The sequence below is a fragment of the Hermetia illucens genome, chromosome 2, assembly GCF_905115235.1.
Source record: "Hermetia illucens chromosome 2, iHerIll2.2.curated.20191125, whole genome shotgun sequence".
NCBI classification, from domain to species: domain Eukaryota; kingdom Metazoa; phylum Arthropoda; class Insecta; order Diptera; family Stratiomyidae; genus Hermetia; species Hermetia illucens.
The window spans coordinates 148,528,471-148,554,670 of NC_051850.1; the positions used below are offsets into that span (position 1 = coordinate 148,528,471).

General features: G+C 40.8%; 3 protein-coding genes across 3 annotated transcripts; 1 reads left to right on the forward strand and 2 right to left on the reverse strand.

The window, feature by feature from the left end:
* Positions 1–4,510: 4,510 nt before the first annotated feature.
* Positions 4,511–14,019, reverse strand: LOC119648265 (ribosome biogenesis regulatory protein homolog). The gene is made up of 4 exons (XM_038049917.1): positions 13,797–14,019; positions 13,481–13,733; positions 4,780–5,273; positions 4,511–4,716 (listed from the first exon to the last, which is right to left on the reverse strand). Exons 1-4 carry the CDS (start codon positions 13,943–13,945, stop codon positions 4,560–4,562), a joined length of 1,053 nt encoding a protein of 350 aa, XP_037905845.1. The 5' UTR covers positions 13,946–14,019; the 3' UTR covers positions 4,511–4,559.
* A 2,630-nt stretch (positions 14,020–16,649) lies between these two features.
* On the reverse strand, positions 16,650–18,254 carry LOC119649582 (peroxisome biogenesis factor 2). The gene is made up of 4 exons (XM_038051786.1): positions 17,880–18,254; positions 17,744–17,821; positions 17,116–17,544; positions 16,650–17,060 (listed from the first exon to the last, which is right to left on the reverse strand). The coding sequence occupies exons 1-4, from the start codon at positions 17,916–17,918 to the stop codon at positions 16,764–16,766; spliced, it is 843 nt and encodes a 280-aa protein (XP_037907714.1). The 5' UTR covers positions 17,919–18,254; the 3' UTR covers positions 16,650–16,763.
* LOC119649583 (chromatin modification-related protein MEAF6) lies at positions 18,255–19,189 on the forward strand. The gene is made up of 4 exons (XM_038051787.1): positions 18,255–18,404; positions 18,504–18,717; positions 18,800–18,940; positions 19,006–19,189. Exons 1-4 carry the CDS (start codon positions 18,255–18,257, stop codon positions 19,134–19,136), a joined length of 636 nt encoding a protein of 211 aa, XP_037907715.1. The 3' UTR covers positions 19,137–19,189.
* The last annotated feature ends 7,011 nt before the right edge of the window (positions 19,190–26,200 follow it).

Genomic DNA, 26,200 nt, shown 5'->3' on the forward strand with positions numbered 1-26,200 from the left:
AGGACCCTATTCGGGGCTAGACTGAATTAGGTAAGATACGATCCCAATTGATTGCTGCTAAGACCAGATGGTGCGATGCCAAAGTTGCTTCAACATCAACCTCTCAATCTCATTGCTTTGATTGGGTTTATCACCTGAACAGCATTAAATGTGATCTGTGATGATATCGAAAGTGAAACACAGTCTGAATCAAATAGGAGAAAATAACAGTACCACAAAAAGACTGTGTGGATGTCCTATACTCAGGCCTTCCCGGGGCAGCAGATTCATAAAATCTTCACTCCGAGCCCGGTTTTTTCGCATAATTGTCACCCCGACCCGATTTTTTTCTCTACGGCTCTGCCTATACTTACAGAGAAATGTACAGGAGACATACAAAAGAACAAGTTAACATCATTACAGTTATCCTTACGAAAGTTGAATACACTGGCTTTCGCGGAAGAGTTGGACCAATAATGCTGCAAAGCGAGTTGAAGAACTAGGCCATGAACACCTTTTTTCCACTCGAAAATTTAGCAAGAAGCAGGGAAAGCTAACGCACATGCAAAAAATGGTCAGGTTTAACTGAAAGACAGAACAAATACCTATGAAAGAAGAAAACAAGAAAGGGTAGTACTATTAGAAACCGCTGCTAAATTGGGATAATTCAGGAAGTTGAGCATGAGAAGGTTAAAATTGCCTCAAACGAAAAACACAGAAAAACTTTAGTTATAATTTCAGGCAAATTATGGAAAACTTCTCCATACAAACGGTGCGGGCACATCCGACAGGTGGAACTGGTCCAAATGTAGGCAATGATTGTGGAAGTGAAAGATGAACAAATTCTTTAGTTGAAATCCTTCCTGATCTCTCTTGGCGACAGGGCCTGCGACAGACCAACCAAGAAAATGCATCCAATCTCTTTAGAAACAACATGATCGGATGAAGTAACAATCCTCGGGAAAATGACTCCGTCGACGCGGAAGGACGGGTCCCGGTCCTGTCGAGAAATGAGTAAGGGTTCTTGACGCATGGACGGCGTCAGGGCGTAAGTTAATCCGAGCATAACAAATACGTATCTGCACATTAAATATTGGCACCCTAACTGGAAACACCGAGGAACTCGCAAGGATTCTTCGGAAAAGGCGAAAGAAACCCGATGGTCTGTGATATGCTATAAACTATAAAATGAACAATATTTGGCAGGGTGACACATAAGATAACCCATTAAGAAAAATGGATGCAGCAGTAAAGTTTAATTAGAATCAGTACTCTCATGCTAGTCGACTTACGTGATGCAATCCAGTTCCCATTGCAATGAAAATTAAAGGATACTTTAAAGGCAACTGTGCTTAATATTTTATTATTAAGTCAGGTTTAAGTAACGTATGACATACGTAAAGTTGTAGAGCGAAATCAAAATCGGTAGTGTAGTCTTAAATCCCTAATGTTTTCTATAAAAAAAACGTGTATTAATAAAGAATCCAGTTACATGGGCCTAGGGTCAGGAGTACGATCAGACCCGAGTCTGCGAGGAACTCATCCCAAGTGACTCTTGTCGCGAAGATTCCCCCAGATGAGCTGGTATCATATTCCAGGAGAATTCCTGGAAATGGGCTCTCAGCTCGGTTATTTGCTGTTGGTCCCGCTCCTTGTAGGCTCAAGCATGGAGCTCCGCTGTAGTTAGTTGTTTGCCGCGTGTTAGGTAAGCCTCATATCTACTAGTATGAATGATGAGCCTGCACTCAGTGTAAGTCAGTACCACGATGCTAGCCACGTTGAGGCCCTGATGGTAGTCCCCAAATCAATCCGAGTCCGAAGAAGACTGGGGATTATACTTACACGTCAGGTACTCACATAAAACGCCACAAGACCTTCGTTCCAATTTACCCCACAAGCTCAATCGAGAAAGTAGTCTATATATGCCAGGTCTACCATCCTAAAATTGTAGATTCCATTGCATGAGCTCAAGGTTGATCCGAAGGGTGTTGATGTGGTCAGTGCAGGAAGATCCAGAACCGAGAACGGCCTCTTGTCGATCAAATTTTCGAAGTATTCTTTGATGTTTGAGTAACACAAATTAATAGATTATTGAAAGCGTCGGCAAATTTATAAGAATGCGGGCATTTCTTGACTTAGGGAAGTGCGACTTACATCATTTCGTCTTCACAACGCCTGAATAATGCAGGGACACTTCTCGATTGAAGACATTTGTTTCAATTCATAACGCAAATATGTATTTCAGGCACAAGATGCAACATAGCAAGTCGGAAACCGGAAACTTGTGGCGTTGACTATAAAAAATAATTTTGTTAATACTAAGATTTCGACCAAACTTTCCAGTATTGTCCTCAATATTCCTGCAAAATTTTGTACTCCTAGGATGAGAGAAAGTTCATAGTAAATTTGCAAAATATCGTGGTACACTGTTATTAACTTTATTTTGAGCAGATATCAGGATGGAGAGGGGACAAGCGTTTTGAGGTCTAGGGGTCATATAAGGAAATCACTGCGATTTTTGTTAGGTTTTTTCGGATGGGTACTTTTTGTGAGTAGATCTTTTTTAATTTTTTTTATTTTACACAAACCCTTGAGGGGGTCATCCCGTGTGAAGGCCGTTCTTTCGCTTCTTTCGGAATTTTTTTATGACGAACTGGATAAAGGTACAAATACGAATTTTCGACCATATATTTATTGATGTCTTGAGCATGCGTAGTAATTTTTGCAGCACGATAGTATGGTTCGTTATTGGAGCAATTTATACACCCATCTCCAAAAAAAAGATGTTTTTCCGCTATCGCGTTAGAGGGCGTTGTGATCATCTTAAAGAAAAAATGTACACGGCATTGTAGCGTGCGGACTTAACCACTGTCCGCAAACTAGGATTATTGAAAAATATTGAAAACTAAATTTTTGATGCCGTGTTAAACTTTTTTTTGTGAATTTTGGTGTTTTTTCATGACTTCTTTACTAAATAAAAAAAAAACTACTGAATGAATCGCAATTGTCCTAGTTTGCGGACCGTAGAAATATGTTCTGAATAAGTCCTGAAAATTTCAAAGAATTTCGTTGGAGAGATTTTGGGCTATGGTGGCAGCCGATTTTCAACATGCAGTTTCGAGAAAAAAGCATTTAAAAAGTAGAATGTGATTTTCAACGATAAAATCTTAACTGACCGTTCATTTGCTATACCTAGTCTGTAAACCTTAGGCTTCTTGAAGAACACATGTAAAGCCTTGGCTTCAATTCTTATGATTTTAGCGAAGTCATTCGAACGTCATTTGGACCGATAAATAGGCGCTTTATTACGGCAATCGACGTAAACCTGGCAAGCGACATTTTACTTGTTTAACATTGTAATTTCCGAACAACTCCGAATATCAAAAAATCACTGCCCATATTTTCTACACTATATCTAGATACAATTGATGTAAAAAAAGTCGATTCCTCGGATCCGACACATGGGATGACCCCCTTGGGCCCTTGGAACCTTCGAAATTATTCATTGAATGGTTAAAAACTGAATTTTGTGTATTTATCCTGAATTACTGGTCATGCTATAACGATTCTCATTGAATCTTGCTATTTCGTCTAAAATCTAAGATTTATTCCACAGCAACATCAAGTTTAAGTTGCTCTACGCTCTCCGTCGAATTAGGGCGCAGTTCATGAGGTTCAAACTATTTTTCAAAAATAACTGCCTCCGACGGGATGCAGAACACTTCGGCGTATAGCAGATATTGTTGAACAGGTTGACTACAGCAATGGTTACACTACACATATAAAGGGCGATAAGTCTAATATTGGCTGTGTCATATGTATACCATACCCCCTATAAAAGCAAAGTCGACAATTAAAGAGGATTGTAGGCATACTGAAGCGAGAAATAATGAAGGTAGGGATTTCGGGACGTGTAGAAACTAGTAACGAAAGAATTGGATTCTTTTACGTGTGAACATGTCACTTCTTATACATTAAACGAAAATATTCTAGAACTAATATAAAAAATTAAATGAAAAAAATATCTGTTCTAATTCAAACACGGTTTTCTCTAAGCGCCCAACTTTTTTATATGAATAATTCAACAATTTTTTTTCTGTTTAAACAATTGCAAATCTAGCCTCACTTGTTAAATAACGTTATTTGCACTAAACTTCCTTGAGAGTTCTCACACTTGTATTGTATTGTTTACTTTTGGAATGAAAAAAGAAATAATATTTATCTCTAATCGATTTTTTATGATAGAAACTGATCAGTTTCGAAGAGAAGGCAGTCTGGACTTAAATGCCCACATTTCTTACAAGCACTTCCAAGCTCAACAACAATTCAAATCAGATACCACACTTTAACCGATCAGTTCTTATATTACACTCTTTGAGATAAGATTTAGTATACTTTTCCCAAACTATCTCATAGCTAAACGGTGAAAGCAATCATTTGAACTCCTTTTGCAGTAATATACAACCTGCCCATAAATCAGTTACAAAACTAGCTCAAGAACAATAATACTTGACGAAAAGAAATGCAAGAATATTGTAACATAGAATTTATTAATTAAAACATAACTTAAACTAGTAAGGCTAACGTCTTTTCCTGCCAGATCCTCCCTTTTTAACAGCTCTTTGTCCCATTCCACCCTTAGGTTTTTTACCAGACTTCGGGGCTCCACCCCGCCCTTTTCTGCCACCTTTCTTGGACTTTTTCTTCCCGCCGCCACCAGCCTGTTCCTGATCCCGTCTGTAAAAGAAATGTTCACTTTTCTAGCAGCTGCCTAAATGTAAATCAGAAAATAGAACTTACTCTATCCTATCGTCACGTTTCTGTAGCGAAATAGCCCTCTCAACATCAATTTTAGGTTTTTTATTCAAAATGCTTTTGATTAATGCCAAATTTTCTTCCTTCTCGGACTCGCCGCCGATATGTGAAGCTTTCCGTTTGGTTCCGGGGATAAGTTCTTTGACACCTATTCCACGCGCCTGCTTTTCATTTGGAAGTTTTTCTTGGAATTTTCCAACTGATGCTGTGGAGGCTTTTGCTACCGTTGCAACTGTACGCAATGTTTTCGAGTCGGCCACTTCTGGGCCGAGGTAACCAGCACGTGGTGCGTCAATCTTTTTCGCGCGGACAATATTTTTCATTCGTTGTATTTCATTCTTAGCGACTTTCTCGTTACGTACATCGATCTTCTTCTGGAACATGTCTTCCATTGGATCAACATTTTTAGGTACTTCAAGCACCCATTCTTTCTGTTTTTCGGCATCTGCTTTTCGGTAGCCATATGTGGGGACCCATTTCTGTAAAAAAGGAATTTCACAATAAGTTTAAGAATGTGAAAATAGAAATGAAGTTTCTTTAAAGAAAATAAATTAAAATCTAAACTACATATTCAGGAAACTGTGACTAAATTCGAATGAAGAAGAATAAAATAACGCTAAGTTAGGAAAATTAGAATAACCGTAGTTCCAAGCATTCAATCCACAAAAAAAAACAGTTCTGATGCATCTTCTGGTGGATCTTGTTTGATTTTTCCACATCCGAGGGCGCCCCCTAAAAACAGAGATCGTACAGATTCTCCGTTGAAGAGAACCCTTTCCAGGTATTATCGTTTTTAAGGTTTTGTGTAAAACAAAGCCTTATTAAAATCGATTCACTGTCAATCGATCCGTCTGTCTGTCTGTCACACGCATTTCTTCTCCAAGACGGCTAAACTGATCCGAACGAAATTTAGTGGACAGATGGAAACTATGAAATCCCACGCATACAGCGTGATTAACATACATGCAAAGGGGGGATTTAAAATTTTCTTCACCCGATATAGTCGTCTAAAGTATCAAATGAAAGGCCTCGATTAGTACCTCCCGAAACTGATATTAGTTTTGGCGTGAATTGCAAAGTGCGCGAGTAATGGATTAAAATGTACGCATTTAAAGTGAGATAGGACTCATTTTCGGAAACTATCCAACCCAAAAATCCGCAAAAAATCAGGAAAGTGCGCTTAGATGAAATCTAGGTCTCACAATATGTCCCATTCCGATATCTGCTCAAATAAACTTACTAATAGTATAGTACCAACTTTTAGAAATTGACTGAAAAACTCCTCTTAATTTAATTCTAGCAGTACTTAATTCGCACCGACTTAGAGAACAGTATCGTGCATACACATGCCATCATTTCATGAACTATTAGTGTCAAAGTTTTATAACAATTCAAACTTATCAATTTCGTGCGAATTTACCTGAGCCATACAAATAAGCTGCTGACATCATAATTAACGAGAATAATTGATATACGAATAGAATATTAAAACTCCATTCATGAAGAATATATTTCTCCCCAGCCCTTTTTAAGGTTTTGTGTACACATGTGGGTCATGTGGGGTCATGTGGGATATCAAATGAAAGGTCTCGGTTAGTACTTTCCGGATCCGGTCTTAGTTTTGACATTCGTTAGAAAGGTGGGGAGTGCGGGGGGTTGAAATTATTTATCCCTTAAAGGGGCTATTCTCAGAAACTATCGAACCGAAAAATCTGAAAAATATCAGGATGCTGCCACTATATGGTGCCTGGGCTCCGAATGCCTTCCATACTGATATCTGTACAAATAAAGTTAATAATAGTATGTAATAGTACATTATTATAATTGTTAGTAATTGGCTGCAAAACCCCCCTTAAGTTCATGCTAGCATCACAATTTTGCAACAATATAGGGTATAACATAGAACATAATCTCACCAAGTTTGGTGGAAATCACACTATTACTAACAAAGTTATAATACGTAAAAGTTGTAGCTTCTTTGCAAATTCAAGACTATGAATGTCAATATCATCCGAAAGTGGATATGCTCACATAAAGTATGCATATATTACGTGCTACGTACTAAGAAATACACAAAACCGTTCGTACCTGAAGCGTCAAGCCTCCGGTTTCCCGACTTGTTATTATTAAAACGCAAGACGACTGCTTATAAAATAGCATTGGCTGCCAAATAGCTGTACCCTACGGACTCCAGGTGACAGTCTAAGGAGAGTTAGAATGTCATAGTAACGGCCACAGGAGTCTTACAAAGATTTTTGTCTTTCGACAGGAACGCAAATTGGCACATCCGGTAATATGAATCCTACTGGCCTCAAAACAGCCTTGGCAATGGATAGCATAACGCTCTGTTGAGCTAATTTGCCAGTCTCTTTATTTTCAATAATGATCGAGTGTACTGACACATCATGCATCTGCCCACAATAAACTATATTGTTTTGATATTTATATAAAGGCTACACATATTCCATGCAGTGCTGCAAAATTTATGAAAGAAAAGGAGTATATCATCGATACCAAAGTGAAGAATGGCTTTGCATCATCGATTATTGAAAGTCTCATGAGGGAAAAGCGAAATACGGGCTGACATACTGACATCCCTTGTCAATAACTCGGAAAGGAAAAGAAAAATAGGGGTCAGACTCTGCGGCTTCGTCGAAGATTAAAAAAAATCATAAAAGGATTGAACATCGACATGATCCCCCCCAAGGACCGCAAATTAAGGAACGAATCTAGCGGAATATATAAAGTGCAGTGTCCAGAGTGCCGGAAGAGCTATATAGGACAAACGAAAAGGCTGGTTTCGGTACGCTGGGGAGAGTACGAGAGAGAAGCGGAAACGGCCAGGAGGAAGAAAAGAAGAACGCAATCCTGATATCCATGACTGCACGGCATGTCATAGAGGAAGGGCACATCATCACATAGGATAGTGTATATGTCATCAAGGAATGCGCGAATAGTAGGAAGTTAGACGCGCTTAGCGATCTTACAGGAACATATAAAACCACGACAAGAGCAACGTGCAACCGAAACTGGTCGGGAATGGTTTCGACGATTCAAGGAGGGTGATTTTAGCGTGGATGACACGCCCCGTCCTGGACAACTGAAAAAATCGAAGACGAAGAACTGGATGCATTACTCGATGAAGATGCGAGTCAAACGCAAGATGAGCTTGCAAAATCATTGGGAGTGACACAGCAAGCAATTTCAGTAGAATTAGAATCCATGGGATTGATCCACAAGCAAGAAAACTGGGTACCTTTTCAACTTAAACCAACAGATGTGGAAAGACGAAATTGATATAGACTGCAGTTGATTTGTTTAAGCCGAGCGTTACGAGAAAAAATAGCCGGAATATGAGGAAAGACACGACAAAGTCATTCTTTTGCATGTTAACGCTCGGCCTCATGTCGCTAACGTCGTGAAAAAATATTTACAAACTCTTAAATATTCTACCGCACCCGCCGTATTCGCCAGACATTGCTCCTTCCGATTACTGGCGGACCGAATTAATTTGTACTCCCAATATATACAAAGGAAGGGCACAATTGTCGCCCAAAATACATATATACAAACAGATAACATATCCCGTTCTAGGAATAAATCAGCGGTTTTTATTTATTTTGATGTTAAATGCTTGGCACTTAGAGTTAGTATTAGGTAAACTCCGGCATCTACCGAGATTGTGATAACTCGGAAATAATAACGACAGCACAGTGCCAATAATTATGCATCATGCCGAGAAGTGACCTCAAATTGAGCAGATATTTATAATTGAAATGTTAAACGAAAATAACTTAAATAAACAATTAACACGCAAACAAATAATCCGCCCATCTGTACTCTAAGCTAGTAGCGCAAATATAAAAAAAAATCAGATATGCCAAAATATCGCTCTCAGAAAAATGTCGAGTCCTCTGGTATATAAGAAGTTCGAATATAGAAAAGAGCGAAATTTACCCAAGCTTAAGAGCCTAAACCTGAATAAATTGGGTGAAACGCCAAAGCCCACTTTGCGATATCCACTAATTGAGGTATAGCAGGTCAAACACGCCAAAGTACCATCGTTGTCGATTCCGGAAGACTTCCACTCATTGTCTGCTGTTCTGCGCCATGCGTTTCTGAGATAACCTGCTAGTCGGCCTTTCTGGGATAGTGGATTATTGCCGTCTCTTAATGCGTAATCTATCCAACGGCCCGTGTGCCGACGAAATGAATGATAATGGAGGTCACTTTATATGTTCTACTCCCATATAACAACAGTGGTTTGAAACAGTCTCAACTTGATGTTGATGTTGATATACATAGTTGCATTTCCGTATTTTAAACAAAGCAGTGAAAGCGGATCTAGATGCTGCTAATGAATCGAGTGGAATCAAATTGGGTGACACCGCCCAAGATCCACAAATCGGCGGAAAAGCAAACAGATGTCATCAGCGTACTCGATGTGTTTAAGCAAAAATGACACAGTAAACTGAAACCCTCCAAGATTTCCGGACAAGGCAGCACGGAGAATGTTACCGATAGCAAGGAGAAATCATATCAGCGACAGAATACAACCTTCCACTTTGGACTGAAAATTCCTCCAAAATTTAACAGTGCATCGAAAAAGTGGATAACGTGCCGGAATTGCGCATCTACAATTAATAAAATTGTATCCTATCGTAGACGACATTGTTTTAATCTGTAAGGGCAAATATGAAGATACCTTATGTGATAGAATCCAAACTGGACTAAGGGTTACTAGTGCCTGGTGCAGGAAGGTGGGACTGCGGATCAACACAGCCAAAGCCAGGAAAGAACCGAACTCAGCACACAAGCCAGGGAATTACATAAGCACCAACGGCTGCCTTGCGTATGTATCAGTGGGACAATGAGGACATGCCCAACGGCGTCTCTGGAGGTCCTTCTGGGATTAAACCCTCTCCATCTGCACATACAGATGCAGGCAAGAAGGGCAATATTCAGGATGGTCGGGAGTATCAGTGAGGCGGGGAGCTGCCTAAACTGAAGGAAGATTGATATTTATTCTAGGTGGTATCGCGAATTACTGATACCAAGGGATAACATGACAACGAGGTTTCACTTCGATAAGAAGTTTGAAACACGTTGGAGTAACAAGGCAAACTGGGAGAGCGTGGCTGCGACATACGGCTTAAACCAGTAACTGATTACTTGGTACACTGACGGATCCCTCACAGCAGAGTGAGCGGGTGCCGGTGTCATTGGTCCAAGGTAAATGTACTTCGAGCCAATGGACAGGTACGCTAACATATTCCAGGCGGAAATATACGTCATAAAGAGATGTGCCTCCTTTAATCTCCAAAGGAACTACAGGGGGCAGAACATAGCTATTCTCATCGATAGCCAAGCAGCGATCAAGGAAATTAGGTCCAACCAAGTGAACTCTAAACTGGTATGGGAATGCCTTGAGAAACTGAATACACTCGGCTCGTCCAACAAGGTCTGGATACTTTGGGTTCCAGGCCATGCTGGGTTGGAAAGCAACGAGGCAGCGGACGAACTAGCCAAGAAGGGAACAGGGATGCCTTTACACGAGCCAGAACCGTTCTGTGGAATCGGCAACGGTTTCATGGCTATGAATCTACGAAATAAAGAAGAACGGTTGAGGGAACTATACTATACAGGCCTACCAGTGATGGAACAGTACAGGGTGCTTATTGGGGGATACAAACCCATGAGCACAAAGGATTGCTTAAACCTCACCAAAAAGAACCTCCGAATCATAGCAGGAATTCTCACTGGTCACTGTCTGCTGAACTATCACACTGCCTGCAGGTTTTGTGAGAAGTGTGACGAAATCTCTATACACGTCCTGGGACAGTGGCCGGCACTTGTGCAAAATAGGTCGAGGCATTTGCGAGAATACTTAATGCCAGATGCAAAGTTGAAAGATCTGGAAGTAGGGGATATACTAAAGTTCCTCACGGTTATAGACTTACTTGAGATACTATGATCAATAGGTACACTATAACCAGTAAAAGGGGCACAATAGATCCTTAAGGACGCGGCGCGACTTTCCCTTAACAGAATAATTATAATAATCCTATCGTAGGAAAAAGGAACTATATATTCTTTATATCATAAATTTGAACACTATAAAGCACATCTTTCCCGCTATCGCAAAAATTCTCGAAATCGGTTAAGAACAGGTAAAGTAGGGACCTAAACTCCGCACCATATTCCAATATGATCCGAAGGATGATGTGATTTGTGCAGGATCCAGAGAGCAAACCAGCCTCTTCTCTATAGATCAAGCTTTCGAGGTGTTCCTTGATACATTCCCAGCTTTATTTTGGCTATTATCAGTAGTCTGGCAGGCTTGAGACGTTCCTTCGGAACGTAACCGACGAACTAAACAGCACTCGAGAAAGTAATATTTTTAGTGGCAGAGCAACGCTCAGGTCTAATATTCAAGACGTCTGTCGCCAGCTAGATAGCTTTCCCATTGTCGAACGACATCTAGATCATAGAAGCAATCAGTATTGAGCTTGGGGATGTAAATCTCTCCAGCCTTGTGAGAAGCAGCTGGCAAGCTCTGTACTTGACAATGTGCCGCCGATGATGAGGCGGCGGAAGCTGCAGAATTTCACAAATCTCTTACCATCATAGTTTCGGCCTTCAAGACCACATTTTTCCATCACCTTGCGAAGCATGATATCACTACATGGCATTTATAATAATAATAATCGTTGGCGCAATAATCCATATTGGATCAGGGCTTTAAAGTGTGTTAGAGCACTTCATTCAAGACCGTAACGGTACACTATAGTACACTGTAGGAGGCAATGTGGGCAGCATTTCGCTCGCCCGAGATTATTACCCTGATTTGACTCAGATACTCATTCACAGCTGAGTCGACTGGCATCCGACGTGAAATCACGATACAAATCCCACTGCCACCAGTGAGATTTGAACCGCGACCTTTCGTACGACCGTCTTGGGCTCTAACCACTCAGCTATCTGGACACTGAAAGGAAGGAAAAGGAAATATGTTGCATAAAAGCAAATAAATTTCTGGCGCGACCTTCTTGTCAGCCAAATTGGGATATGGATTATTACTCTTGCTTAAAGTAGAACCTATCCACTATCACTTCCGTCTTCTCATTAACACGTCCACTGGTCGCCGATGAAGTTCTTCGTTCGGAATTGTATCAGCCAGAGTATGTCAATTTCAGGGCTCAAATAAGTATTGGCGAAGAATTAGAGATTTCGAATAATAGTGGAAGTCACTTTCTGTGTCCTACTCCCATATAACAGCACAGAAAGGACATTAGCAAGAAACAGTCTCAACTTGATCTTGATGTTAATACAGTTGCAATTGCAGATTCTGCCAAAACCTAGCGCTGTTAATTAGTTGAGTGACATGAAATGCCACGACGCCGAAGAGCAAGCAGATGCCATTGGCGTAGTTGAGGTGTTTGAAGAAAAATGCCTGGAGAATATTACCGATAGCAAGAGGAAATGATATCAGCGACAGAATAAAGCCCCCCCCCTGTACCGAAAAGTGGATATCTTATGTCGCAGTTGCGCATCTATAATTAATAAAATTGTATCCTGTCGTTGGAAAAAACAACTAAAGATTTTTAATCCTTATACCGGAAATTTGACCACGATGCAGTACATTTTTTCCCGTTATAGGGAAGTGGGGACTCCAAAATGATGCGAAGGATGTTGATGTGATCCGTGCAGAAGAAAGGGAAAGAGAAAATCAGCATGCTCTCCATTGATCAAACTTTCAAGGTATTTCTTGCGTTATTTTAATTATTATCAGCAGTCAGACAGGGAGATTTTGTGACGCTCCTTGGGAACGTGGCGGACGAACTAAATAGCTCCCGAGAGAGGTGTATTTTTAAACGGCGGAACAATGCTCAGGTCGACTATTCAAAGCATCTGTCGTCCAATCAGCTAAATAACTTCTCCCATATTAAACTTAGAATGCGAACTTCTCCAGCCCTGCGGGAAGCAGCGGGCGTATCCGCAAGCGAAAGTAAGCCACCATTAGATGATGATCCCTTTCGAGGCTGATGCATGGCGCCTCTCTTATTATGCACATTCAAAAGATTGCTGCAAAGTCTACTACTGATCCCAAAGTGGTCAATTTGACGGCTCATAAGTCGCTGGTGACCTTATGGCAAACTCTGTGCTCGACAATGTGCCGCCAATGACCATGCGGTGGAACCTCTTACCATTATAGTTGCGGCCTTCAAGACCCCATTTTTCCATCACGTTTCTAAGCACGATATCACAACCTACATGGCATTTACCAAATCACCTATCAAGATCGCTATATCACCCTCTGCTGGACAACATTCTATGGCTCACAGAAAGCCTCCTCATCTGTATCAGGAGTCTCTGTTGGTGTGTAAAACTATTCTGTTGGAATGCCCCTCATCCTGGGCGCGGAACTCCGCAGTTAATATCTTGTCCAAAACCGGTTCCCAAGTAATAAGGCATGCCTTGCAATTGCCGTAGGTATTAATCCGACACCGAATTCGCGTCTACTTCCGCCTGCTTTTCCGGGTTACAATACTACAGTTCCTTTGATGGAACCGATCTCAGGCTGCAAGCGCAAGAAGTGCTCCTACTTTTGATTTACCGGCAAAAGTCATTAAATATACTGGCGATCGCCCAAGAAAATTGCGTCTAGTACTAATCAGTTACTTACATCCAGAACTTCATCAAACTTCTTCTTGTCCTTCTTCTTCTTCTTAATTCCCTTTTCCTTCGCAAACTTTTCCCACTTTGTCAGGGCTCGCGGACCGGGAACTTTTCTTATTCGAGGTAGAACTGTTGTCGGGGCAGGCAATTTCGCTACAATACATTCATCCACACGTTCCGTCGGCAATTCCCAGATTTCATTAATTAATAACTGTACATTATCACGTGTCAACTCGCGGAGGTAGTCTTCTTTATTTTCCCTTTGGAGTATACATAATAATAAGACAATAAACTTATGAAAAATCGTGTTTTACGGAACTTACTTTAGAACTTTTTCATCGAGATCGTTGGGATCCGAGCACAGCATCATACCTACATCATTGCGCACTTCAAGATGTTTTTCTACAATGATAGGTTTGTAACGCTCTAAATCACGTTTCTGTTTTTCCAAAACTTCTTGAACTACGTCCATTATTTATGTTAAACCCTCGCTAAAGCTGACTGAGTACACGACCATTCGGCAAATGAAAACACACGTGCAGTGGAATGTCAAAATCAGTTATGATATGAAGTTAGGGACACATTTGAGATTCCAATTGATAACAGTTTGAAAAGCACTGAAAAGGTACAAGCTGAAAAAAATATGAACCAAGGCATCATTTGCGAGCAAGATGCCAGCCAGACACTCGATCGGTTTTACTATTATTATTATTCTGTTAAGGGAAAGTCGCATCGCGTCCTTAAAAAACTATTGTGCCCCTTTTACTGGTTATAGTGTACCTAGTCATCATAGTATCTCAAGCAAGCCTATAACCGTCGAGAATTTCAGTATGTCCCCTACTTCCAGATCTTTCCACTTTGCATCTTGTATTAAGTGTTCCCCCAGATGCAGAAGTTCCGGACACTGTCCCACGGCGTGCGTAGAGGTTTCGTCACACTCCTCACAAAACCTGGAGGCAGTGCCCGTAGATGTCCCTAGCTTCCCTAGTTGATAGTTCAGCCGACAGTGACCACTGACAATTCCCATTATGATCGATGTATCAACGAACGTCTCAAATCGAAAATTTACCGCAATGTCGTCCCTCCTGTCGCTCTCTATTGTTCTGAGTGTTAGCCGACTATAAAAGACAATGAACGACGTCTTATGGTAATGGAGATGAGGATGTTAAGTTGGACTAGTGGCGTGACACGTTTTGATTACATCCGAAATGAGGATATCCGCGATCATTATGGGTTTGCACCGATCGTGCAAAAATTGCGAGAGAGGCGTCTTCAATGGTATGGCCACGCAATTCGTACTAACGAGAATTCACTTGCCAAGATTGGTCTGAACGTCGAGTTCGATGGTAAACGACCAAAAGGTAGGCCGAAACAACGATGGCTCGATACGCTGGATGGGGATTTGCACCCAGATCAGGCATTCGATAATGCCAAATGGCGAGGTTTGAGCAATCCTTTGTGCGCATGGGTTCGTATCCCCCAATAAGCACCCTGGACTGCTCCAGTATAGTTCTCTCAACCGTTCCTCTTCATTTCATAGATTCATAGCCATGAAACCTTTCCACAAAAAGCGTGTAAAGGCGTCCCTGCTCCCTTCTTGGCTATTTCGTCCGTTGCTTCGTTGCCTTCCAACCCAGCATGGCCTGGAACCCAAAGTATCGAGACTTTGTTGGATGAGCCGAGTGTATTCAGTCTCTCAAGGCATTTCCATACCAGTTTAGAGTTCACCTGGTTGGACCTAAGTGCCTTGATCGCTGCTTGGCTATCGGTGAGAATAACAATGTTCCGCCCTCTGTAGTTCCTTTAGAGATTAAAGGAGGCACATCTGCCTATGGCGTATATTTTTGCGTGGAATCTGCTTGTGTACCTGCCCATTTGCTCGAAGTACATTTTCATTGGGCCAATGACACCGGCACCCGCTCCCGCTGCTGTGAGGGATCCGTCAGTGTACCAAGTAATCCGTTGCTAGTTTAAGCCGTATGTCACAGTTTGCCTTGTTACTCCAACGTGGTTCAGTCTTCTTATCGAAGTGAAACCTCGTTGTCATGTTATCCCTTGGTATCAGTAATTCGGGATACCGCCTAAAAAGAATATCAATCTTCCTTCGGTTTAGACAGCTCCCCGCCTCCCTGATACTCCCTACCATCCTGAGTATTGCCCTCCTTACCTGCATCTGTATGTGCAGATGGAGAGGGGTTAATCCCAGAAGGACCTCCAGGGACGCCGTTGGGCAAGTCCTCATTGCCCCACTGATACACACGCAAGCCAGTCTTTGGAGCCTATGTAATTCCCTGGTTTGTGTGTTGAGTTGGGTTCTTTTTGCCCAGATAACCGCTCCGTAGGTAATCATTGGCCTTACTATTGCAGTATATAGCCAAAGTAGTATTTTCGGGTTGTAACCCCATGTTTTTCCTGCTATGGATCTACAAGTCATCAGAGCCCTCGTGGCTTTCCGACATGTGTCTTCGAGAGTAATTTTTGGTCTAGCGTAATTCCCAAATATTTGACCTCTGTTTCTCGCTTCACCTCCATATTATGTAATGTTATGGCTCTCAGTTGATCAAGCTTACGCCTCCTAGTGAATGGTACTATGGTGGTTTTGGCTGGATTGATCCGCAGTTCCACCTTCCTGCACCAGGCACTAGTAACCCTTAGTTCAGTTTGGATTCTATCACATAGGGTATCTTCATGTTTACCCCTACAGATTAAAACAATGTCGTCCGCGTAATCCTGGACTTGTAATCCAGTATTTGTTAGCACGTCCAGAAGTTCGTCCACTACCATACTCCACATAAGCGGCATAGTACCTCGCTCTGTGGACAACCTTGAGCAGTGTACATGATAATAGAATTTGTACATGTTTGTACTTCTATTTGCCTGCTTTCTAACATTTTGCCCAACCAGAATGCCAGGGTGTTTCCCACTCCCTTGCGGCTCAGGGCAACTTGTATCTCTGTGTGCGATGTGTTGTCGAATGCTCCTTCGATATCCAAAAACGCACGAGGTGCTATTCCTTTTGTTTCTATGGCATCCCGTAGTACCTCTGTCCACTGATACAGAGCAGTTTCAGTTGACCGCCCTGCCCGGGAAGCGTGTTGCCAGTGATGTAAGGGATTACGCTTTAAAACGTTTTTTTACCAAGGAATTCTCTTAAATTAAAACAACTGCAAAAACAATTTTTTTTTTCAAACATTTATTTTAAAATCGACCCTAACTCAGTTCCATGCACAATACACAGAATGTTATCTAAATCCTACACAAAATAAAGCTAAATGCTATTACATTTCTCCCTAATCCGCTACAGGAAGCCGCATAATTTTAACAGCCGATGCCCCACATAGTGGACATAAAAACCCTTGATCCGCCATAATATTACCCTCTAAACAGTAATAACAAAATATGTGTCCACATCCAATATGATGTGGAAGCGTTGGACGATCCTCGCAGTAAGCACAGACCGTGTGGACATCCATTACGGGTGCCACACTTTTCGAACTCACATGTTCTGCGTGCTTGCTGAAGAAACCTTTTACATTCCGTTGCACTTTTTTGTAATTAATGAGGGGCAACATAACCATAAGCAATTCCTGAAAGGATAAGCAGCTATAGCGACTGCGATGACTTTTTTATCTTAGAGATTACCATGAACCCGTTCCATATCAATTCCCTTGTGATGTGACTGTACCCGACGTCGCGCCTACGACTACTGTGCAATGTTATGTAGTCCAATCCTAGCAAGAAATCAATCAGTGTTGGTTTCTTCCCAGACTTTAGGAAACGGAAGAAATTTACGACCGACAAGATAAGCAAAGTATTTTCGGTCCATGACAAAATGGTATTGACCCATTCTTTTCCGGCCAGCCGTTGTTCCGCATTATCTTTTGCATATTTCGGAAGCACAGTCAAGAGAAAGTGAAGACAAAGCCGCGACCGTGTTAGTTCGTCTTTGTCGTAGCAAATTAGAAGAAGTTGTTGTCCAAATGATGCGAACTGCTTTCCGATGGATCCTAGCCAAACTGCCGACTGCAGAAGCAGCTCAAACTCGGGCTGGAATCGAGCTAGGATTGTAGGCTGCAAGAATTGATATGAATATTAGCCAACGCCGGAGTTTGCACTGACAAAAGAAATGCAGAGAATTAAAGACTATTCTCATCCTCTTATCTCTCCACATTCTATTATCTTTAAATATTGCTTGCCGGCTGAAATACCATCAAAGTGCAAGGCCGCTGCCTCCACCGGTCAAAGGTTACTTATTCAACTATATAATTACCGATAAACTTTGGATTGTTGAAAACAATTGTTCCCTAAGTATCTTAAGGATATCCTTATCAAACTGGATTGCATCGAACTGAAATTAAAAGGAATTTAATACTTCTTTACCGACTTGCATTCAGGATGGGATCAACCTGATTAACTCGAGCAACATAACTACTTTTGCTAGTCATTCTACAAAAACAATTTTTTGGAATGTTGTGTATGCGAATCTCTACTAAAGATCACTTTATTTGCTGAAACTTTCCAACTAGCAAGCCATATTTTTAGACGGAAAGAAAGCAAGTTCTAACTAAATAAAAATAAATAAATACCGAATGACATTTTCCCACTGTTGCCAATCGTTAAAATATCAATGCTTGTAGAAGTTTTGAGCGAAGTGGTGCTGTCCTTTGACATTTTTAAATTCACTCAAATCGCCTGGCGAACACAGAAAAGGCGATTTATAATTAAATGAATGTGAAACGACTAATGTTTAATACATAAAACTGTCAAGTAAACGCATCACAATGAGTTCCCCATCAGTAAAACAAACAAATGATAACACAACCATGAAGCAAAGAAAAACCAAAACAAACAACATGGCTGCGAAGTCGTCAAATTTAGATACAACTCGATCGGAATTGGCGGAACTTATTAAGCGAAAGGCGGAAATTTCAGTAAGTTTTCCCGTTTTCAACTGCTGCATTTCTATTTGTTTGTCAAGTATCAACATTATTTGATTTCGATGAAACGCGTTTATTCTCTTCCGACCACAGGAGCAACTGGCAAATTTAGAAAGGCAAATCTATGCATTCGAGGGCTCATATTTAGAAGACACCCAGCTCTACGGAAACATAATTCGGGGATGGGACCGATATTTGACATCAAACAAGAGCACAAACTCCAAGGCCGACAAAAGAAATCGAAAGTTCAAGGAGGCTGAGCGTTTGTTTTCCAAGTCGAGTATAACTTCGATGGCGATATGCAATCGTGAGTATGAAGACTTCCCGAAATGCTAACTCCAATTCGAACAGCTGCATCATGCAGTATTCAACTTCCGTATCATTTACAGCTGATCGTAACAGCGAATCAGAGTCCATAACTAACGAAGACTCCAGTGATAATCAGATTGGACCCCTATCGAACCACAACACAACGACAGCACACGATGGTGCGACGTCAATAAAAAGTGCGGGAAAAGATGACAAAGATGGTAAACGAATATTTTTGCATTTAAGAAGTGAAAGTATGTGCTGACTTTGCTTCCCATTATTTCAGACAGGCCAGGGACACCTGCGAATGATACGAACAAGAATTCAGCGACGCCCAGCAATAGTGCGAAACATAAGCTGAACAGCAGTTCGGCGAAGAAGGGTGGGAATATAAGCAAAAAGATAAGACATCGTTGAACATAATGTTGTATTTTGGTTTGTAGAATAAAAATGTGTTTTAGGAATTTGTAGTTAAACTTGAATTATTCGCTAGATGGGATGGAATGGGGGATTTTTCAATGCACTATGTGCGAAAGGGATGGGGAAGAGTTAGAAAGATTCACCTGTTTTCCCAATGCGGAGTAGAAATACTAGCATATAACTAATTTGCACTTGACATTCATGGATACAAGACCAATCGAGCCGTTTTTTTATGATTGAAGCTAGGTAGAAGAAAGGGACACTTGTGTTGAGCTGGTAAAATTCTTTCCCAAGGACGAAAGCTCGTATCTTCCTCCGTTCCTCTACATCCTCACGTCGGTTCCTGGTTGCATATAGAGTGCTGGAGAAAAAACGAGCTCAACATTTTTAAAGATGCTTTCAATTTTTGACGAAAGGTGTCATAAAGTAACTATTTTCATTATTGCCATTTTCAACAATTTTCCCAAAGTAATTAGCAAATTTATAGTTGATTTAGTGAAAAAAAATTGCTCAAATTTATTTTCTTGGTTATTTCCGGATTTTATCTAATACCAGCACTAAGTGCCAAGCATTTAGGCTTGCACGATACTACCTACTTAAAAACTAAAGGGGCGCTGGCTGGTAGGGTTGGCCGTTGGTAGGTTAATGGGAGAATTCGTCGAGAACTCCCCGCAACATCGAGCACGTTTGTAGAATGGTGTACTTCTGCATGGTTTGACCCAGACTGTGCTTAAGTCCCAGGACATCAAGGGAAGCCGTGAGGGATTTAGGTACAATACCTGTAGCTGACAATATTATGGGAACTACAACCACCCGCTCGAGACGCGCAAATTTCTTTGATTTCCGGAGCCAATGGCTCATAGTTCACCTTCTTTTCCACGTATTTTCGTTCAATGTTGCTATTATGGGGAATAGCAACATCAACAATATACGCGGAGCGACCCGTCTTGTCAACTGACAGTACGTCAGGCTTGTTGTGTGGAGTATGGCGATCAGTCAAAACTTGCCGGTCCCAATACATGCTGCAAGTAGAACTATCAAGTACTCACTACGGCTCATATCGGTAAACCGGACATGGTGATCAGCCCATGCTTGTATGCAAGGTTTTGATGGATAACCTTACATACAGCTTTATGCCTGGTGATGTATTGCACCGGTGCCATAACAGTACAGCCAGAAATGAGATGGTCCAACGTCTCTAACGCCGAACCACACATTCTGCACCGATCGTTCTCCACCCATTCCTTCATGATGAGCTTTTTATAAGCTCGGGTGGCGGCCACGCCGTCCTGAATGGCACACATGAACCCCTCCGTCTCAGCAAAAAACTCCCCAGCACACAGCCAGCTGTTCGACAAATGACTGCCAGAGAGAATTCACGTGTTGTTGTGCATTGCCTTCGACTTCCATTCATCGATCCACTCTTGGTCCGACTTCACCATACTCAGAGGATTGAAAGATCGATCCTTCAAGTTAACTGGAGTCAGGCCACAGTCTGCCTTATAGACAGCCGCATGCAAGGGACTCGCCTACTCTTTGCTGTAAAAATAAGCGCGTAGCGAGTCGACTTGGCGATGATGTTGTGCCGCCATGTGAACCACGCCCCTACCTCCGATGTCACGAGGCAGGTTCATCCGCTCCACGACAGACTTTGGATGATGCATTCGGAATTTGGACATAGTTGTCCATATCCGCCGCTGGACGTTTTCCAAATCGGTCTTCGTCCACGGCAATATTTCGAATGCATAAGCCAGTGAGGGGATAGCGAATACATTCAACGCGCTTATTTTGTTCTTCCCCGAGAGATGCGATTTCAGCACCAGCTTTACAGGTCGCAGTAATTCGGACAGCAGAGCATCCTTCAGATCACCAACTCGAGCATGGGTTCCTTGCTGAATTCCTAGGTACTTGTAGAAGTCTGTCTCGGTCATAGCTTCGATGTAGAGGTCACCAATGCTATGGCCGGCATGCGGCTCGTTATGACCTTTGCGGATGGCTTGGATTCGACACTTGTCTAATCCAAACTCCATTCGAATATCACAGCTGAACATGTCTATTATTCGCAACAGACTTCTAAGATGATTGTCAGTACCAGCATACAGCTTGATGTCGACAAAGTACATCAAGTGTGTCAGTTCGCACTTAGCACGTAGGCCATCATTTATTGCAAAACTATGCCCTCTAGCATCATTCAGTAGCCATAAAAGGGGGTTCAGTCCCATACAAAACCAAAGGGGACTCAACGAATCCTTCTGGAAGATGCCCCTCCGTATATGGATGGGCTCTGAGGTATTAGCACCTTCAGATGTACGCACCGATAAGCTGGTATCCCACCCTTCCATGACTGTTGCCAAAAACTTGATTAATTTCGGATCAATGCGATACAGATGTAGGATATCGATTTGCCAGGTATGCGGGACGCTATCAAAAGCCTTGGCATAATTGATATAGCAACTAAAGAGGTTTGTTTGGCCTCTAGTTGCTTGTCCTACAACTACCGAGTCGATAATGAGTTGCTCTTTGCAACCCCTTGACCCAACTGCTCCTCGGACAGAATGTTGTTGGTCTCGAGGTGGACGTGATGAATTTGTAGAGAGTTGGTAAACAAGTAATCGGTGTTTGCGGAGTCCTGCACCGTGTCCTTCTTAGGGATAAGGTAGGTAATCCCCGCAGTGAGAAAGGGTGGAAATTCCTCCGGCCGACTCATGATCTCATTTATACGTACGCTGGTAAATTTAGTTTTTTGTGGATGATTCATTGCGTTGTTAGAAAATAATTGCCCGAGAAGGTGAAGCCCTTTGTCATTATAGCAAGCAGAGAGTAGTTGCTAAGGAATTCAGCATCTCGAAGTCCGATTCCGTAACACGAACCCCCTTGCAAGAAAAAAGAGTACCGGGCATCCGAGAAAATCAACTAAGACCCATGTCCGTCTGCTTGTTCATATTGTGTGAAAAGATTCGTTTAAAAAGGCGTTCTCATGTCGTAAATTGGACCAATAACCCGTGGAAGTAGAAATATTTTGCGCTAGACAATCAAAATGTTTTTTTGTCTTATTTATGTTCCATGCAGCATGCAAAACCGATTGAGCTCGACCCACTCACAAGGCATTAACATCGCCAAGAAATCGTTACACATGATTATGATTCGCGAAAGAGTTTGTTGAATGGAATGCCAAAGGATGTACCGTCGTATCTTATGATTCATCTAATCAAAATTTATATTTTTTTCAACAGAAGGAATTCGTTCGACTACCTTCTGGAAAACGTTAAAACATCAAACACCAAGAACTCTCGGCCAAACATGATGGCGGATGATGGTACCGGCTTTTTTTTTTGTGTTGTGATACAGTTGGCCTAATTTTTAAGTTTGTAAGTCTAATTACTGGTGCCAAATACTGTAATTTATTATCAGGATCTATGCTATCTCATTCTCGTGACAAATTGGATGATTGGATTTTTATACATGACAATAATACAAGACTTTCAACTAAGATGACGAAAAGTTGGCTGTCCGACAACCATGTAAACACTCTTCAATGGCCCGCCCCTGACTTGAATCCCATCGAACATTTTTCGAAAATCGTTGACAAAAAGATTAGGGATCGTAATCTCGCAAAAACATCACCGTCGATGAGTAAAAGGAGGCAAGCCATAAAATGGTTCTGATGTTGTGGCTTGTTGACGCCAAGCTTCAGCACTGTCGCGCGGTTGTTACTGCGAAGCGCTATATGGCAATTTATTCAACGTTTAATTCACATACTTGCTTTTTTAAGCTTTTGTGTAAAACAAAATCTTATTGAAATCGGTATGTGCCTGTCCGTCTGTCTGTCACACACACTTTTTTCAGAAATTGCTGCTCCGATTGACACCATATTTGATGGGAACTGTGAACTCCCACGAGTACAGTCAGTTACATCGTTCCACTTGGAATTTAAGCAGGGCTCCATAGATGCAAAAGGGGGGTGTACATTTTTTTCACCGAAAAAAGTCATGTGGAGTATCAAATGAAAGGTCTCGACTAGTACTTTTCAAAGCTGGCTTCACCTCGTTTAATGCACAAGGAGGGACGCCGGTGGTTGAACGGTAATTTCTTTCACGGACCCATTCTTAGAACTTACACAACGGAAAAATCATTGCCACTTTACAGTGCTTAGGCTCCGAAATACCCTACATACCGATATCTGTTCAAATCAAATTAATAATACTACGTTACTATAATTTTTAGTAATTGATTGCAAATTCATAACATAAGTTCATCCTAGAATCATGGAATTTTGTAGTAATATAAGCTACACTATAAAGTATGATCCTACCAAGTGTGATGGAAATTGAACTAAGTACACAAAGCGTCCTGGTTTTCTGACGTATGACGTTGAAAAATCGTATTTTAGAAGCCGAGCAAGTTTTTTTCCGCTCAAAATATTAACGGCTAGAATGAAAGTGGGTGCTTTATGGCATTTTTATTTTAAAAATTGAAATTACACATCACAAAATCATGTATAAAACATGTATTATAAAAATTAAAATTACGTTGGTATTGAACGGAAAACATCATTAAAAAATTTGAGCATGTTTTCCGGCACTGTAAATGAGATTTCCTACCCAATTTTCTTTACGTACTTATTTAGAGAGCAGTGTTTAATAACAAACGCTACCGGAGCTCTTATGTCCTCCTTGTTAACCCCCAAAATACCAACTGCGTTTAGCGTAACCCTGCCGAATTTTGAAAGCAATATTTTCGAAAAAGTCATTACTGGGTTAATATGTAGGTAAAAAGGTGCTGACTTAACTGGGCTGGCGTCGACCAAGAGAAGAAAGTTATCTCGCAAACGTAAAATTTTGGCGAAATTAATCGTGAAGGTGCGCCTGCAAATATTGAAACTCCATTGAAGTATTCCGACGACATGTGATTGTTCGTTTCTTTGCTGGGGCCCTTTGACCACTTTAACCGACCCTGCGTTTGGAACCGTGAAACTTCCGCCCCGAGTGCCGCGATCGAGAGGGAAAATCCATGATGGATCACATCGTCAATCGATGCTTACACTGTCTCAAGAGGTACGGCCTTTGGGGCTCCCACGCTACCCTGGCATCCTCAGGTCATACATAACATTGGAGGATGCCCCTTTATGAATTTGTGAGTCTCGGGTATTTTTAAGGGGAAGAGGGAGTCATCAGACTAAAGTTTTTATATCGAATTTGCTCGAAAAAATATCATATAAAATAAAAATTGGATTGGACCAAATAGAAAAAATAAAATAACGAAAAGTCTCAGTAAAAGTTGTTTGCAGTTACAATAAGAACAATTCGGGAAACCAGAAGCTGGACGCTTCAGGTATGAAAAGTTTTGTGTACTTCTTTTATAAAAACATTTGTCGTATTAGTGCCTTGCACGTAATGTATATGCACCTGTTATATCAGAATATCCACTTTTGGGTGCTGCTGATATTCAAAATATTAGGATTTGTTAGTATATCATCGCCTATATTACTGTATTTCATGAGTCTAGGATGGATCTACGGGAGGTCTTGTCCAATACAAATTATTAGTGAAAAAATATCCTTTAATTAAATCAATCAATTATTTTCATTTTAAAAGAACATATTATCGAAAATAAGAAAATTGCACTAGTATCGTCAACGAGTGCATTTAAAAGAAATATTTGATCTCTGCCCGTAAGATACCGCTGGCGCCAAAGGCATATAATTGAAAATCAGACTATAAAAGCTGAACAAACCTGGAAAAATACGAATTCAGCGAGAAGTGGTTTGTTGTGTTTTCCGTGTTCTGACTACATGTCTTAAAACTAACCTCTAGCCTAATTGGTTCAATGGCAAGAAAATTAATTGCAATATTCATGTTCCATTTGATAGTAACATGGCTGAGCCTTAAACATATCAAGTTTATTGTTTAAGAGATGTAAGCAGAAGAATATGTTTTGGTTTTTTTTTATTTATTAAAATTAGAATAAAGATTATAAGTATACTACTACAAAAAAGAAGTTCACCACGGAAATTTTAGTCAAATTCGAGCCTATGCACTTACCTTACCTCTGAAAATCCTGGTATCAACAACAGTAAAGATATAATAAAAATAAATTAAATTTTATTGCATAACAAAGTAAATACATTCGTTACAAAAAAAATACAACAAAAAAATATCAACAAATATATAGATGAACAAAATTTATTTAGCTCTGAATACGATCGTAAACTCATTTTGTTCCTAAATCGGTCCATATTGCTTATTGGTGATCAAACGTTGTACTCAAAAACTTCTCAATTTTGTTGTGAGTTGCCCATTAAGGGGTGCGAATAATTCATCAAACGACCAACTTTTGTAAGCGGATACTTCCCCAAAATTATGACAATCGTTTTATCTAGTTGACCAAAGATTTAATATATCCTACGTTCAATCATAACAGCAATAGCATTTTAGTAGTAGTAAGGATATGGCTAAGTACAATGCGTTACGTACTCAAGTCGAAGTGGGTTATTTGCTTAAATGGTTGCTTTGTTTAAAATGACTAGGTCTGAAACATAAGGCAAACATTGACAAAGAATATCATTTACTTACATCTAAATAAAAATCTTTCGGTAAATTTATTCGTGCTTTGTTTTAGATTCATTTTATGTGAGCGGCAAGTCTCAGGGTAGTGGGAGCTTATTTTGTTCACCTCATTTCCGAAATTTTATTGAATATTGTATATGGGTAAATGTAGTGGGTAAGCTTAGTTTGTGCCTAAAGCTGTACAAAGTTACTAAGTCTATTCAAGAACACAGTACGAAGCTTGCTATGTTTATGCTTTATTCTAGATAAAAGTTATTATTATTAAACTTTCTATATTTTCTGCATAGGTATATTTATTTTCTTGATAGATGCAGTGATTTAGTCGGATGCATATGCATCGATTGAAAAGTACATTAAATTATCGATTTTTATAGATTTCAGCCCAGAACTGATGTGATACATAAATGGTGGCACCGGAGATAAGGATTTATGCTTGTTGCGATTCAGTCTGTTGTATACGAAGTCTGTCCGAAAAGTATTCTAGCTGCTTTTATA